Source organism: Puma concolor, chromosome D4 (genome assembly GCF_028749965.1).
Source record: "Puma concolor isolate L17-30 chromosome D4, mPumCon1.1.hap2, whole genome shotgun sequence".
NCBI lineage: Eukaryota > Metazoa > Chordata > Mammalia > Carnivora > Felidae > Puma > Puma concolor.
Genome location: NC_141679.1, coordinates 86610033 through 86627158, shown reverse-complemented (window position 1 = coordinate 86627158; position 17126 = coordinate 86610033). Strand labels below are relative to the sequence as shown.

Below are 17126 nucleotides of genomic sequence, written 5' to 3'. Positions count from 1 at the left end.
CTCCACACCCCCACCGTGCACACACACCTCCTCCCTCAGATCCCCGCGCCCCACCACCGATCCCTCTCTCCTCAAGCCCCCTCCCTTTCGAGAGACACCACTCTCCACCTCCACGAGAAAACTGTGGCTGCCAGCTCCAGCCTTGCAACTGTCACATGTGCTCCATCCACACGTGCCTCCCTGTAGGGCCTGGGGCTCGGGCACTCCTCTCCTCCGCGGTCCTGCCTGTTCCCTCTGAGCATTCACACAATCACCTCCTTTCTTTCCGGCCCCTTCCACAGCCTTTAAATACATCGTCGTCTCCCGTTTTCTGTGGAATACAGGCCCTTGGCCCCGTGTTCCTCCTGGCCAGTCGCATTTCCTCAGAGGACCGTGCTCCTCGTAGCTCTGCCTCTGCCCTCACACCTTCTCCCTACAGCCTGCCGCATCCGGTGCCAGTGGCCACTCCTCGCAACACCTTGCGTCCCGGCTGTCTGTGCTGTCTCACTCCTGCCTCTCCCTGTGCCTCTTGGTCACTGTCACTCTGTCTCCTCTGTGGGCTCCTTATCCTCCACCTGGCTCTCGTGTTGGTGTTTTCTACGCAGTCTTCCCTCTTTGGGTCTGGTTTTGGCTCTTAAATTTGTCCCACAGCCCTCTTTTCTGAACCCGAGACCAATACACCCAGGATGCTTCTGTCTGAACATTCCTAAGGTACCCTGAGTTCTGCTCCGTGAAGGTCACACCCGGATCCTCCTCCTGTATCTCCAACCATGGACACTCAGTCATCTGGCCTGGAGTGTGGGGTCGTCTTGGTTTCTCCCGGACGGTGACCGGCCTCTCCTCTTCTTACCCCCTCTTTACTTGCCAGACATGATCACCGAGGCCCCTAGATTCTGCACATCCCCTCCATACCCATCTCTCCTGTCACCACGTGGGCTGGGTCCCCACACGACCTTCTTCTACCTCCTGACGGATCCTCTGAAATCCAACCCCTGTACAGCTTCGTGAGTGTTTGAAAAAATGAAAAGCTGGGCACATCAATTCTGAGCTCGAAACTGCCAGCGGTGTGGTGTTCAATGCTGCCTGACCACTGCCTGGTCACTTAAGCTGGTCTTAACGTCCTGATGGAAGAATAAAGGGAAGAAGTCGCCAGGACAGTTGTCAAGAAGGGCAGTACAGGCCTTGCCCTACCAGATATCAGAACAACACACAAAATGGTAGGAACGCACCCAGTTTGGTGTTGGGGCAGAGACGGAGAAACAGTTCGGTAAATTAGAAGGGAGAGCCCGGACTCGCTTCATGATGGTGGGTCAGTGGGGCAGGGAGGGTCTTTTCAGTACATGGCGCTAGAACCATCGGGCTCCGTGGGGAGAAAGACGAAATTGGGGTCCTCCCACCTTATGTTACACAAGCGGATTCACACCATGAATGTAAAAAAGCAAAAATGTGAAACTACTCGGGGAAAAAAACATAAGAGACGATGTCGATGACCTTGGGGAAAGAAACAAAAAGCATAAGACCTAAAGTACAAAAAAACAAAACAAAACTGAATTGACTGCATTAAAATTAAACATTTCTGCACCAAAACAAACAAATGAAAGTCAGCAAAATCAATGTTAAAAGGCAAGTTGTACTCTGGGAGGAGGGATCGTGTCACCCACACCCCCAGCAAAGGATTCGTGTTGAGATATATAAAGAACTTCAAATATCAGTAAGAAAGAGGCAAACCACATAGAGAAAATGGGTAAAGGACACAAACGGGAAATTCACAAAAGAGGAAAACCCCACGTGACCAATAACTACAAGGAGAGATGCTTAACCTCACCGGTGATCATGGGAATGCAAATTGTATAGTAACGGTGAGAAAAAAATGTTCTTACCTTAGTAGGTTGTCAAAAATTAATTAGCCCAACAACATCAAGTGGTGGCCAGGATGTGGGAAAATGTGGGAAAATGCCAAATATTTGGAAGGCTATTAGCCTGGCGAGTGAAGGTGAAGATGCGATGCCTTTGTGACCAGGCGACTCCGGTTCTAGGTATCCCCCAGATTTCCCCCAGGAAACCCCTGCACGTAGCATACGCACAAGGTGACACATTTATGAGGATGCTCTATGTAGCATTGTGTATAACAGCAAAAAGTCTACATGCCCCTCAGGAGGGAAATGGATAAATGAGCTGTGGTCTATTCACCCAACAAATTCTACAGAGCAGAAAACAGCGAAGAAACTGAATTTAAACTGAATTTATACGTATCCATACAGCTCACGTCCTAGAAGCATAAGCTCAGTGGAAAAGTGCAAGGTGCAAAACAATGCTTACACTGAGGCATGACGCCAGTTTTGTAAACACCGTAACACATACAAAACAACAGTATAATAGAAAAACCCTGCACAGGAATAACATAAATTGGTCTCGGGAGAGTAGATACCTCTATGGGGAAGAAAGAGGAAGGATAGGGTAAGAGGGATTTCTGCTCTATCTGTAGTGTTATTTTACTTAAGAAAAATATAAAATATGGCTAAATGCTAATTTCTGTTAAATATGGATAGTGGGCACAATGGGTGCTCTCTACGTGTTCAATATTTCATTTAAAATGAGAATATTTTATTTTATTTTTAATTTTTTCTAATGTTTATTTATTTTTGAGAGATACAGAGACAGAATGCGAGTGGGTTAGGGGCAGAGAGAGAGGGAGACACAGAATCAGAAGCAGGCTCCAGGCTCCGAGTCATCAGCCCAGAGCCCGACGTGGGGCTTGAACTCACGAGTTGTGAGATCATGACCTGAGCCGAAGTCGGACGCTCAACCGACTGAGCCACCCAGGCGCCCCTAAAATGAGAATATTTTAAAAACACATGGATGAGGTGCCTGGGTGGCTCAGTCGGTTGAGCCTCTGACTTCAGCTTAGGTCATGATCTCACGGTTCGTGAGTTCAAGCCCCGCATCGGGCTCTGTGCTGATGGCTCAGAGCCTGGAGCCTGCTTCGGATTCTGTGTCTTCCTCTCTCTCTGACCCTCCCCCATTCATGCTCTGTCTCTGTCTCAAAAATAAATAAACATTAAAAAAATTTTTTTTAAATAAATAAAAACAGATGGATGCCTACTATGTGCCAGGGGCTGTGCTGGAATCTTCCATTTGCCCTCCAGATTCGTCCTGCACCCTTTTCCACCCTGTGCCATTAACTGGGAGCTGGGCTTGGGGCCTCGGTCAGTGGGCTCCCTTCCCTCTGGCTCCTCATTGGATCAGGCCTATGGGGAGCCGTGGCCAGAGACTGGGGGGAGGGAGGAGAGAGGCTAAGGCACCATTTCCTCCAGACTCCCCTTCAGGGTCACCCCTGAGAGGCGGCAGTTTCCCCAAGTCCTCTCTACTCTGGTTTTCATAACCGCTGTCTCCCTGCACTCCTGTTCCGGCGCTGGGGTGCTGCGATGTCCTTAGGGTTCCTTAAACCCGCCGGCCCCTTTCTGAAAAATTCCTCTGATCACCCCGCTGGACTATGCCATCTGTGTCCTGCTGAGGCCCTGCGGTGCTTTCATTTAACCCACACAACAGCCCTCTGAGGTCTGTACATTAGCCTTAATTCACAAATGGGGAAGCAGCAGCTCAGGAGGTTAAGCTTCAAGGGCAGGGAGCTGGTTGGCTAGGCAATCAGGTTCAAGTCTGGGCCTTGTGAATCCATGAGCAGACACCTGGGACCACCTGCCTGCCACTCCCTCCAGGAATCCCCCTTCCCACCACTGCTAGGGTCACAGGGGAGCCTATGCCAGACCGCTGTGGCCTTGCTCCTGGATCCGGATAGGGATAGACACCTTTCCTGAGGATTTTTCAGATGTGAGTCTAGAACATGTCTGAGGACATCTAGGTGTGCAAGAGAACCTAGATGTTGCCAACGGCCATGTTTCCTGCTTGTGGAAAAGAGTCCCGTTTTAGTCGTTCCCGCAGCCCTGGGCCGCGTCCTTCCTTCCCTGGCTGCTCAGCCCTTCCTGGACCCCATAAGCCAAAGGTTCCCCTTTTGGTTGAGGCAGCCAGCGTCTGTCTCATTGTCCGCAGCCCAAGGAACCTGACCCCGAGGCCCTGCCACACCACACCACCTCCTAGAGGGCTGCCTGGGTGGCCTAGCCTGGTGGCAGGACGCAAGGGAGGCTGCTGGAGGTCCCAACTGCAGCCCGCACAGGACATCTCAAAAACAGACTCTGGCAGACCATGATAACGAAGCCGGAGAGGCGGGGCCCGCACCTCACCGGATCCGGTCCTCGGAAGGCCCTGGAGGAGTGTGCGGAGGTACCGGACGGGTAACTAAGCTTCGTGTGAGCGAGCGTTTTCCTGGCGAGGAGCTCCACTCTGCCAGCAGCTCTGTCAACCCGGGAGTGTATCTGAAGCATCTGCAGAGTGTGTGAGAAATGGGGTTTCTTGGGCCCGTCCTGGAGGTTCTCATCCCACTGGCTCTCCAGGTGACTGGCACGTGCGCCCCGGAACACCTTCCGCTCAATCTCTGTCCTGGAGGAAGCGTCTCGTGTGGCTGCTCCGGAGACGAAGGGGAAGAACGGAAGCCCTCCTGCTCTGTTTTCGTTTGGCACTATTGCTCAATGAACGAGTCCGTGCGGAGGGTGGAATTTGCCTTGTTTATCAGTGGCATGGACGTGGGATCACACCCCCTGAGTCACTCTGGCTCCCACCCTGGGTTCAGAAAGTATTTTGTAAAGGTCAGTTCGCGCACTGCTCCTCCCCTGGAGTTTGAACTGGAATTTGACTCCCAGTGTTGTTGTAGTAAATAACGGTGATAATTAAGGTGGAGCGTTCCACCCCCGGCACCGCGTGGTGCCGCCACACGTGGGCGTGCTGCCCTCCACTCAGGGGTGGCGGCTTCATAGGTGAGAAAGCCAGGGCTTACGCAGTTGCCATGGGCTGCTGGGGGGTGGGGGGCTCGCAGTTCAAAGGTCAGGCATTGGTGAAAACCGGAGGCAGAAGAAACACAGTGACACATCTGAGGTGATCTGATAAGCGGGAGGCACTTCCTCCAGGAACTCTGTTGGGTAAGGTCCAATTGCTACTGTTGCAGGTGAAGGTGGAGAGGACCAACATCTATTATGCACCAGCTGTGTGCCAGGCTTGTACGAACACTCCAACACGGACTCCTATGCAGTTGGTAATTTGACAACTGCCGTTAAAAAATTTTTTCTTAAAGGTTTATTCATTTTTCAGAGACAGACAGAGACAGAACATGAGGTGGGGAGGGGCAGAGAGAGAGGGAGACACAGACTCTGAAGCAGGCTCCGGGCTCTGACCTGTCAGCACAGAGCCCGACGTGGGGCTCGAACCCATGAACTGTGAGATCATGACCTGAGCTGAAGTCAGATGCCTAACGGACTGAGCCACCCAGGCGCCCCTACAATTGCCATTTTAAAGGGACATTCCAAGGCATGTAAGGTCACGCGCTGGAGGGGTGCTGGCTTTGTTCCCTCAGCTGCCCATGCGTGCTGTGCCGTGCCTAGAGAGCTGGACTCTCCAAGCCTCTTCTGGGAACTTGCTTGGCTTTCCCGCTCACTCCCTTTCTCACCTGCCTCCAGATGGTTCCTGCATCCTGGCTCTGATCTGCATGTTCCAGCTCTCCTACGCTTCCGGACTCGCCCTTGGTTTCTTCCGCTCGGCTCCGGATCCTCCCTCCAGGACGAGGCCCAGATCCGCCTCCTTCTTCTTGCTGCTTTGGATGGCCTTGGGAGGCATGCCTGGCCTCAGATGGCCCTCAGCCGGGTTGAGGAAAGGGTGGGAGGCCCAAGCAGAAGAGGCTGTGATCTCCCTGGGCCCAGAGTCCAAGCTGATACTGCTCCTAATGCCCTGGGTCTCAGCCACTCCCACCCCCTGGTTGTTGACCAATAGCCTGGTCTGACGCTAAAGCTGAAGAATTTCCATTCAGTTGGGACCTAGGGTTAGGGGGTGGGGGGGGGGGGCTTCTCTGCCAGTAAGTGACATTCTCTGCTACTGAAAGGCCTCACGTTCCTGTCCCACTAAGCCTGGGGTGGCCACCACGTGACAGCACCAGGGAACACATGTCTTCTGGGACCATTTCTGAGCTGAGCAGCTGGCAAGTTTGTTTCTCCATGTCCCCTGGGGCAAGGGCAGGGGTGGGGGCAGTGATAATGAACTGGGGTTCTAGCCTCGCTGTGCGGAGCGTGGTCCCCGCTGCCCAGCCCGATATGGCACGGACAGCTGGAAAAACTGACCATGTGGCTTGACTATCTCAGAGGATTGCTCTATTTTTCCTCCGCATAATTTTTCCATGAATAATCTTTAAAGCTCTTTAAGTGGCTGTTTCTTTAGCAGTTTTATTGGAACATATGAGAACTGACAGTCTCTGTGGGGAACGAGATATCATGTTGAAAAAAAAAATCTGGTTTTCATTACATTTCTCTCAAGAAACCAACAGGCTGCCCAACAGACCACTCATTGATTGGAAGAGAAAAGAGCACAGGGCCTTCTAATAATGGCTCTGCAGAAGACAGGAGTGAGGGTGATGAATGGTCCTAGCTAAGAACTCAGAGTCTGGAGGCAGGCAGACCTGGGCTCCCGTGCTATCTGCCACTTGCAGGCTGAGTGACCTTGGGAAAGCCACCTCGCACCTCTCCACCTTATTCTACATCTGCAACACAGGAACAGTGGTCTGACCTGGCAGCCTCCCTGTAAGGAGGAAATGATCCAGCATCCCTCCCTCCTTCCTGCAGCAAACGTTTCCTGACCCTGTGCCAGCCCTGAGCCAGGGGCTGGTCAGCCACGTTGGATTAGAGGGCTGATGCCCTGCTTTCATGGGGTTTACAGTCAGGTGGGGGAGAAAGACAAGCAAGCGGAAAATTACACCCAGGAGGGACACGTGCTTCGATAGGAGAAAAAGAAATAATAATCATGGTAATAGCAAAAACTACACCGACAGAGTAACTACCACGACGATAATGGTGGTGGTAATGGAACACCTGACCTTCTTTGTGCATCTACACGCGCCACACACTGTGCTAAATGCTTTGTACACAGGATCTCATTTAAAGGCCTTGCGGCAACACTGCCTCCCAGGAGCTGTTGTTAGCTCAGCGCTGTGATGTGGGACCTGAGGTCAGAAGGGTTAGGGAGCTTGCCTGGGCAAGCAGCTGGTGACCAGTGGAGCCATCTGAGTGCGTCTGAGAACGCGGGAAGGTCGGAGAGGAGCTGAGGGTCTGACATCCAGGCTGAGCCTAAGAGATCCAGCTGAGGTCTATGCAGCAGGAGCAGGAAGAGCAAAGACAATGGAACCTACTAGAGAAACTGCAGGGAGCCACCCTGGCGGAAGAGCTGAGGGCAGGACTGTGTATGGGGGGGCGGATGGTGGCTGTGGTGGAGGGGGGAGGAGTGGGGGTGGGGTTTCTGGCCAGGTTTCACCTGAGGAGCTTGGAGTTTAAGGAGGGGAAGGTGTGGAGATTTTTAGGAGGGGCGGTGATGTGCTCAGAATCACACCCTAGAAAGCTCACTCTGGCTGGAGAAGCACGTGGTTGCAGCCCCAATGACAGGCCAGGCCGGGAAGGAGAAAGAGGAGAGGGGTCTAGGGGGTGGATCAGCAGGGGTGTGGTGGGAGGGGAGCTTGGGGCAGCGTAGCTGGATGCCAGTGCCGTTCACTTAGGGAGCAGGCTTGGGGGAGTGACGAGAAGTTCAGGTCGGGACTGATGCGAAGGGGCCACTGGGAGAGTGTTCAGGAGACAGACCGCGCCGGGGACAGACGTGTCCAGCCAGGGGAGTGTGGAACCCCGGGAGTGGGCGAATTATCCAGAGTTGCAAGCTCGGTGAGAAGAGGGAAGGCCTGGGACAGAACCAGTGTTTGTGGGATGAGAAGAGACAACCTAAGAAGGAACTTGTGTAGAACCAGGGTCAACAGAACAACTCTTTGAGAAAAGCGTCATTTTAGATGCAGGAGGAGAGTGATCTCGGGCTTCACTTGTAATTCTAACGGAAGGCGTCAGAGGCGATGCGCGGTTTTCAGGCCAGCGGCCCTGACTTCGGCTGCCACTTCTTCCCACTCCGAGGTGCCTGGTGCAGGCAGCACCCATCTCTGGGGCTGGAACACACAGCAGCGGCTGCCTTCCCTCGGGTGTGGGTCTCTAGGGGGAGCAAGCTGGAGGGGCCTGGCCTGCCACCTCAGTCGGCCGGCCAGCGCCAAGAGCCAGCGTCCCCCTCTGCCCACCCATGTGGACCCAGCAGACAGTTGTGACACACCTCAGAAACGGCCTTCTGCTCCGCTAGATGTTTCCCTCGGGAGAAGGGAGAGATGGAGGAAAAAGCCGCTGACCTGCTCCCTTCCTCAGGGGCTAAAGGAGCAGCAGCAAGGGGTTCCAGGGAGACGCAGGCCCAGTGCTGACGACACGCATGTCCTGTGTTCTCAGAGAGGGCAGCGACCCCGTGTCCTCAGAGAGGGCCAGGCCCTCCGGTCACTCACTCTCCCGTGGCCTGCACTTGCCTTCAGCGCTCATCCACTTGTCACTAAGGAATGAGATGTGACTTCCTGTTGACCAGAGTCTCCCACCAGCACCAGCTCGGGGAGGCAGGGGCTGCGGGACTCGAGTGTGCACGACAGACGGGCCGGTGCTCTGGCTACAGACGGGCTGGCTCTGCCGAGGGGGACGGGGAGCCTTGTTCCCACGGCTTTCCGGCAGCAACTGGGGCCCTGGCCCGGTCGGCATTGCCCAGGTTAAGCAGTCTGGCAGCCAGGCTGCCGCTCGCGGGGTGCTTTCCGAGTCTTGCACACTGTAAGTTAACGGGAGGCAGCTGTGGCAGAGGGGACTTGGAGTCACGAGACTCGAGTTCCAGTCCAGCCTCCGCCTGGGCTGCCGGGAGCTTGGGGTCCGGCCTCCTCGGCCCCCGAGCCTCTCCGGGTTGGAGAAGGAGAGTGACCACGGCCGGACGTGGAGCTCCCGACAGTGCCACCGGGCCATGCGGTTCACGGGGTGGACTTGCTCCCAGCTTGAAGAGGGTTCTGCGCCTCCCGGCCTCTTTACTGTGTGTGCCGTGAGCCCTGTTCCCACAGCGGGGACTTGGGCCCTCTCCGGGGCTGCCAGAGCCCTGTGGCACCCGGGGACATGGGGGTCCTCTGCACAGGAAGCCTTCTCTGGCCAGGTTTCACGGTCGGGCCTCAGCGCTGGTCACTTTCACATTCACACACGTGCTTTGTTTCTCATACATGCAGCTCTCCCGGGTCCTTGCTGTGAGCCAAGATCTGGCTCACACGTCATTCAGAATGCCCCGGTCCATTTCTTTCTGAAAAATGGCATTGGATCCCCCTTCAGCGGTGGTGAGGCCCAGATGCTTTCTCCCTGGGGTCAGGGCAAGGAATGCAGGGGAAGCCGCCGGTGCCGTGTGCGGCGCGGTGGGGGGAGGAGGGGGGCTGGGCCACAGTGGGGCACAGAGTTGGACAGAAGCGGGCTTGTGTCTCTGCTCCTCTGCTTGACCTTGACATAGCAGGCCACGAGGTGAGAGACGAGGAGCGGAGATGTGAACTTCCAGAGCGAAGAGGCGGGCACTGGCTTCTCAGCTCTTGAGCCCCTCGCCCATTCTGAAAATCTATGAAAGCTAACAGAGGAGGCTGTGGAAGGGAGAGTCCCCAGCCCTGCCCACGGGGTGCTCTCTTCTTCTGCTCACTACTCTACAGTGCAGGCCGACGTCCCCACAGACCGCTTGGGGAACTTGAAATATGTCCTCAGCAATTGGGAGACCCAGGGGACTCCTAGTGCCTTGCTCAGTCATGGGAGCCAACACGGCCCCAGCCACACCAGGGTCAGCTGCATCTGCAAGTCTGTCAGGACAAGGATGGCTGTGGCCTCCCACCAACCAAGGGCTCACAGGGACCCAAGCAGCAAGGAGCTGGCAGTGGACACAGACTCTGAGGGGCCATGGAAGGGGCTGCAGCGGCCCCAGAATGGATTTGCATCTGTCTAGGTCAAGGGACCTGTGGGATCCCATGGAAGTGCTCACCTGAGGAAGCATCAACGAACTGACTGTCACCTGGAGGCCCCAAGACAGCAGTGCCCGCCGCTAAGACCATGTCCTTTGTGGCAGGCCCTGAGGTTAGCAAGCCAACAGAGATGGAGAAAGGCCTGGTGGGGAGAAGGGCCAAGCACCCCCAACCCTGACCATGAGAGGTCAGGCCTCATGCCCCCAGCTAGGGGGAGCAAAGAAGACTTAATGGCAAATCAGATTTGCAGTTGTGTCTCTCACACAGAACCAGCCTTCTAAGAACCAAGCAGGGAGAGTGTGTGACTCAAAAATGTCTCTAAGAAAGGCACAGCTGTGCCAAGGTTGTCACCCAGGGCCGTGATGACTGCACAGACACCGGGAGACATAGGGAGAGACCTGTGCCTGAGGGGGGTGGGCCGGCCGGAGAAGGGGGCACAGCTGCACACTTTTGATTGCTGTACCGCACAGACACCAGCAGCAATGGGGACAGAGCCCAGAGCAATCCGGGACCTGCAAGCGCATCCTGGTTGTCCCACGCATGGGATACAGGCAACCACCAGTCCAGACCCCTGGGCTTAGCGGCTGGCTCTGCTCCTTCCTGCCCCAGCACCTCCCCCTACAGAACACGGATATCAGCCTTCACCTCACAGGGTAGGCGTGGGGGTCCTGAATGAGCACAGGAAGTGCTTACAACAGTGTCTGGCAGTGAGTACAAGCTCAGCGCGCGCTAGCTGCCACCACCACCACCATCATCGTCGCCGTCGTCATCATCATCATCATCATCGTCATCGTCATCATCCAGCCTCTGTTCCCCCACCGCAAACTAGCTGGCGTGGTGGTTTTAACACATGTCCACAAATTCTTGACGTGGTCCCTGTTGAGTGGTAGGGTCTCTGGCCCCTCTCCTTGGACCAGGGTGGACCTTGACCGACAGAGCGTAGTAGAAGCGAGGCTACGTGACTTCCGAGGCGGGTCACGCAGACGCCATGATGCAGCTTCCACCTAGCTCTTGGGACGTTTGCCTTGGGGGAACGCTGCCGTGTAGGAGTCTGACCACTCTGAGCCTGCCATACGGTAAGGAAGCCCAGGCCACGTGGGAGGCCACGTGTACACACGCGTTCTGCCCCAGCCGTGGCCCGTCAAGAGCCAGCATCACGCACATCCAGATGATTCCAGCACCTAGCTGTTGAGTCCCTCTCAACCTTCGACTTTCTGGCAGAGGCCCCGGATATTGTGAAGCAGAGACAAGCCCTCCTGGCTGTGTCCCGTCCTATTTCCTGATCCACAGAACCTGTGCATGTAACAAAATGATGGTTTTGTGACACTAGGTTCCAGGGTGGCTGGTTATACAGCAGCGGTACCCGGCACAGCTGGTGACTGGTGAGTTGGACTTGAGGTGAGGGCCCTCCGGCTCCCCGACCCCTGCTCTGTGTCATGCTGTCCCTCCATCGGGACAGCATCAGGGCCCGCCCTATGAGGGCCCGGAGCCAGAAATCCTGAGTGGTGAGCATGTGCCAGGCGCTGCGCTAAGGGCTCTTCTGGCACAGCCTCAGCCCCGCGAAGTAAGCCTGCGTGAAGTATTTATTCCTACTGCTGTTTCGCCAACAAGAAAACTGAGGCTCAGAGGGATTAAGCCGATCGCCCGAGGTCCCACAGCTAAGAAGTGCTGGAGCTGGGCTTTGAACTCAGGTCTGCCCGACTCCGAAGCAGGGCTTCTACCCAAGAGGCAATAAAACAAGGAAGACACGAAGGTATGTCGAGAGCAGTTCTGAAGGTGCGCGTAGAAAAGGCCGAGGCCCGCGCTCAGGTTTTCCATGGCCCTGCTTTGCTGCCAAGGACTCTTAGAAAACCTGTCAGTTGGTTCAGCCACGTGGGGGCGGGGCTAACAGAATCTGGAAATGTCTTCATCGGTTCCAAGGCACACACAAACATTACTTGCCCTCTCTGGGGGTCAACGTTCTTTATGATTTTTGCTCTCCAGGAAAATATTAGTTCATTTATATAAATGAAACATTACATATAGGGGGATGGGGATTGAAAACGTGGCATTCCTGGCCCTTTTTCCTCCCAGCCCAGAAACTGAGACGGTTTCTCCATTTCCGTTCTCACAGTCTATTTGCTGGTGTGGAGCTGCCGGCACAGTCACTGCCAGGGGTGGAGACGGGGCAGCCGTCTGTGGGGCGCAGGGGTTCTCACAGACACAGAGGGCACAGCATCAGCTCCGGGCCACGCTGGCACTAACCACGGCCTCCGAGAGACCCACGACCGGCTGTTCCCAATGCTGGAGTTGGCGGGTCTCATTGCCTGAGGGGGGTGGGCTGGCTGGAGAAGTGGGCACAGCCGCACAGAAGGGTCAGGGAGCCCACCGGCCATCTCGGTCGTGCTCATGCTGGCCTCCTCGGGCTCCTTCCTGCACCACGCCCTGTGCCCTCACGGCTCCTGCTGCTTGTCTCCTCTGCTAAAGCCTAAGCTCCATGCGGGCAGGTCTCTGCCTCGTTCCACTGGGTACCTGGCTCACTGCAAGCGTCTGGCTCACAGCAGGCCCTTGGCACGTACGTCCGGAGTGCAAAAGCCAATGAACGCATCTTGGGGCCTCTCCTTGGCAGGTGTGGGGGCGGGTGCCTGACTGCTGGAAAGGGAGCCCAGAGCTGTAGCTTGAACCCCCATCCTGAGGAGCTGAGGGAGGCTGCGTTCCTCCCATTCCTGGGACTGCAAGAGGCACATTCCTGTCCTTGGGCCTGGTCGGGCTCCTGCCACGCAGCCCGGTCTGACTGCCAGAGTGGGGACGGCGTCCTGGGAGCTGCCCCTCTGGTCCCGCCCTCCACAGGACCCCTCGGCTGTCCCAGGCCACAGCAGCCTCTCTGTCCTGGGAGAGGCTACGAGGCTGCGGGTGGGAAGCCAGGACCACTGAGTGCATCGGAAGCCTTCCAGACGCTCCCGGGCTCTCTGGTGTGATCAATGAAAACCTTAACATCCTGCTTCTAGGGTGGGAGCCAGGGCTTTGGAAAACTGGTGGAAAACACGCCTGTGAGCCGCTCTCGCACCACCGTGTGAAAACTGCCGCATCAGCACTTCCCTGGAAGGGAGTGCGGAGTCAGCAGTCGGTGGCCGGAGCTGCTTCCCAGAGCCCTGTGCCCGCAGGGGCCCGGCCAGCAGCTCAGAGATCCTGCCTGAAGGAGACCCGAGGGCAGGCGAGCAGCTCAGAGATCCTGCCTGAAGGAGACCCCAGGGCAGGCGAGGCGCCCGGGGGCCAGGCTCCGGGGACGCTGGCCGTGGCCCCTACCTCAGGGGGCCTTCAGTGCGGTGGGGGAGTCAGACAGGGGACAAATGTGCACAGGTAACGGTGTCCTTCCCACAGAGGGAAGAGCTGTGGAGAAGCACAGACCGTCCCTGCAAGAGTGTGCAACACTGGGTTGGCAAACTTTCTGTAAAAAGCCAGATGGTGAATATTTTAGGCTTTGGAGGCCATAGGGTCTCTGTCCCAACTACTCAGCTCGGCCACTGTCAGGGAAGCAGACACAGACAATGTCAACGGATGGGTGTGGTGTGCTCCCATACAAAAACAGGGGCGGGCTGGCCTCGGCCACGGCCTGCCAGCCCCGGTGTTAACTGTTAACAGCCCTGACCCCCCAGCTTGGGAGGGCGGGAGGGTGGAGTCCGCTGGGAGAAAAGCATCCCTGAGGCAGCAGTGTTTCACTAAAACCTGGAGGCTGATTCGGTGACGGAGGCACAATCATAATACCCACGACCATCACACCATCCCAATAACACTACCCTTGATGCGAGTGCTCGGTGTGTCAGGCACTGTGTTTCACACACGGGTTCTCAACACATTCCCACAACAACCCTGTGAGAGAGACACGACAACGCCTACTTTACAGATGGAGAAACCGAGGCTTGGCGGGTATGCCGGCTATTCTGTGTGCCCCTCAGATGCCGAGTCCTCCTCAGCTCAGCAATCGCTGGAGTGGGTGACACTTTTGCTGTCCCAGGTCCCTCAGCCTAGGGTGCTGGGGTCTCCCCGTTCTTTTTGCAATTCCCATTTCACCTTCGCTAGAGTCTCTTCACGTGAGCCGGGCCAGGGGGCGGGGGGCAATCTGTTCCCTGCGGGGATTCGGACTGGTGGTGGGTTGATTTGCTGGATTCTGGCCTCTACGGCTAATAAACAACAGAGCCAGAGGGAGGTGATGGTGGCTATAACAGGAGAGTCTGGCGAACCTCGATGAAGCTGGGCCAGGGGCTGGGTCTTGGCTCCTGGGCACTTGTTTCTAAAGTTCATTTATTTATTTTGAAAGAGAGAGAGGGAGAGAGAGAGAGAAAGGGAAGGAAAGAAAGAGAAAGGGGGAGGGGGAGAGAGAGAGAGAGAGAGAGAGAGAGAGAGAGAGAGAGAGAGAATCCCAAGAAGGCTCTGTCCTGTCTGCACAGAGCCCGACGCAGGGCTTGAACTCACGAACAGTGGGATCATGACCTGAGCCGAAACCAAGAGTTGGATGCTTAACCCACTGAGCTACCCAGGTGCCCCCGGCCCTCCCCACCGGCACTGGTTTTCATCATAGGCAGGGGTCAAAAGTCAGTGCAGCTCCTCCTTTCCTGCCTGGGGCTCAGTGAGAGGCCCAGCTCCTGAGGCCCGCAATTAGCATTGTTAGTTCTCTGAGCCTGGCTCCTGGTCTACAGCCTCCGGCCTAGCAGGGGGAGCCACTGATGCTCAGTGCAGAACTGGGCGGGGGGCCGGGGCAGGGGCGGTGGGGGAGCTGGGCTCTTCTTTTGGGAGGAGGTGTGAGGCAGGTGCCCTGATAACAAGCAGCCTGCAGGCCGAGTGGCTGATGCTCAGGAGGCGAGGCTGGCAGCCAAGGCTGCCCGAGCTGCAGGTGGGTGTGCGCAGGGCACTGGGGAGGGGGAGGCTCTCTGAAGACCAGGCGTGAGGCTACAGCAACGAGACCCGCTTGTGCTCTAGGCCACTGCTCACCAAAGGCCCACCCGGAGCCTCGGCCTGCTGCTTCCTCCCTTCCAGTCATTCATCTGTGAACCCTGTGAGGGCTGAGCATCTGTGGAGCACAAGCCTTATGAGGGGAGCTGGAGACTCAACAGGAACTAAGTGAGGCCCAGTGACCAAAGAGAACAATTACAAACTAGGGTGTCATAAAGAAACAAAGAGCTGAAATAAAGTCTCTCTGAGTTTAGAACGACGAGCAAGAGTGGACCATGGAAATATGAGGGAAAAGGCATTCCAGGCAGGTGCAAGGAGCCTGGCTGGGGAACTTCCCAGAGGCCTTGCTTCTCTTAAGCAGAGATGAGACTTGAGTTTGACCTGTGGCTGGAGAGAGTCCCTGGAGAGAGGCAGAGCTGACCCCTCAAGCCAAGGCTAAGGCCCCCTCTCTGCCATCTCTCTTCCTGGGCCACGCCTTACCCCCTAGCGGCTTTTGCGGCCCATCTCCCCTGCTAAAGCCTAAGCTCCGTGTGGGCAGGTCACCTCATTCCACTGGGTGCCTGGCTCACAGCAGACCCTCCCACCTCTCTCTGCTCAATGGCTCGTGCACATAGGGAGAGAAAAGGAGGCATGGGCCAGGCGCCGCAGGGGAGGAAGTAATGGAATCACACAGCAGGAAGGAGCACTAGGAGATGAATCCTCGGGCACCGTCCAGAGGGTGGAAAGATAAAGTGTGGCTGTGGGGACTTCTTGACACCTGGGGAAGGCCAGAGACTTGGCTGATCCAGTTAGGGCACGTTAACCAGAAAAGGCGGCAGAGGCCTCGTCCTCAAACTAATCTGAACAAGACTCAGGGGCAGAACGCTTTTCGATTCAAGCCCACTCTCTGCTCCGACTTTGGCATCACCTCCTGAAGACACAGTCTCAAATGGTTAGTGTTTCCTACTGTTCCTTCTATGGCCCTAAACAATTGTTTCGAGTCCTGTTCTTATTTCCCACATCCCTCTGATGGGAACCCTGTCCCCATCCCCCTGATCACTAGGGACACTGTGTATGTCCCAGTATGTGATAAAGCTGATGCTACAGGAAGGTGAGCCCTCTGTGTCTGGTGGCACCAAATACCCAGCACCTTGTGTATCCCTCCAGGGCAGTCAACCTGCACCAGGGCAGCAGGCCCGATGATAAGTGTCCAGGTGACTCAGGGAAGATCCTAGAGTTTTCCCTACCCTGTGCATGTTCCCAGCCTGGGATCCTGATCTGGCCTCTCTTGGGGCTGTTGGGTCCCAGGCTCTTCCAGGGAGCTCCAGCCCAGAGGCGTCCCACGGGGGCCCCATGGATTAGGAGCCCGGAAGGCTGATGTGCGAGGGCTACGGGACTGCGGAGTCTGCCAACCTACACCTGTGCTCTTGACCCACAGTCAGGGCCAGCCCCGGCAGCCATGCCTGGGCTACCAGCGGTGTGTCCCCACTCGAGGTGGCTACGATACCTGCAAGATCTTCCTTGGAAGAGACCAGTCTCGGAGAGCTGCTTCCTGGTTCGATTCTGAGTGACAGTCTGGAAGGGAAGATTTTTACAAGATCAGAGAGGCTCTGGGGTGTCAGAGGGGGACTGATCACATGTGTGTTCGGAGTCGGGAGACGGGACTGTTGCCAAGGGCTACAGTCTCGGAGCCCAGGAGTACTTTGGGGTCTGCTCCAGATCTCGGCCACTTCCCTGTGTGGTTCCCCAGGGCATTTCCATGACCCAGAAACAACGGTTAAGGAAGATACAGTCAAAAGAGTCATCGTGGCTCAGTATCTATTGGGCACAAATGTGTTCGTTCTCAAGACAAGCCCCTGGACTCAGTACGTTTATTGTCCCCAGCTACTAGATGAGGAAACTGAGGAACAGCAAGGCTCGGCGGCTTTCCCAAATCTGTGGGCTAGCAAGGGGCAGGCAGGCAACCAAAGCCAGGACTGTCTGACCTGAAATCAGAGTTTCTAATCATCACACCGCACCCCCTCTTGGACACCCCCAGGCAGGCACAAGGCAATGGATGCATCATGAGGACTGGCACCTCAACGCTGTTATTTTTAAAGCACTGATTAAGAACTTCTGGGAGAAGATAGCAGAGTGAAGCCAGATGCCAGACGCCACGCCCCCACCAACAAAACCAACAAATAGTTATACAGGCTTAGGGGTAGAAGAACTTACCAGATGCAACTCAGCAAGAAAAGGGGCATGAACTGAAGCCATGAACTTCAGAAACTTGCAGCCA

The 17126-nt window shown here is 56.0% G+C and overlaps 1 protein-coding gene and 1 long non-coding RNA gene across 18 annotated transcripts in view; one reads left to right on the top strand and one right to left on the bottom strand.

The window, feature by feature from the left end:
• The window catches only part of RALGPS1 (Ral GEF with PH domain and SH3 binding motif 1), a 313342-nt gene that overhangs the window by 26974 nt on the left and 269242 nt on the right, over positions 1–17126 (bottom strand). For all 16 annotated transcript variants that reach the window (XM_086684052.1, XM_086684056.1, XM_086684055.1 and 13 more), the window contains one exon: positions 16356–16423. In XM_086684052.1, coding sequence (XP_086540178.1) covers positions 16356–16423 — 68 coding nt within the window. The remainder of the gene's footprint in view (positions 1–16355; positions 16424–17126) is intronic.
• Positions 4754–6273, top strand: LOC147575068 (uncharacterized). Of its 2 annotated transcripts, none has more exons than XR_015243076.1 (2): positions 4754–5009; positions 5544–6273. It is a non-coding gene; the product is annotated as an uncharacterized LOC147575068 (long non-coding RNA). The 2 variants fall into 2 exon arrangements; XR_015243075.1 differs by having other exon boundaries at positions 4754–5122.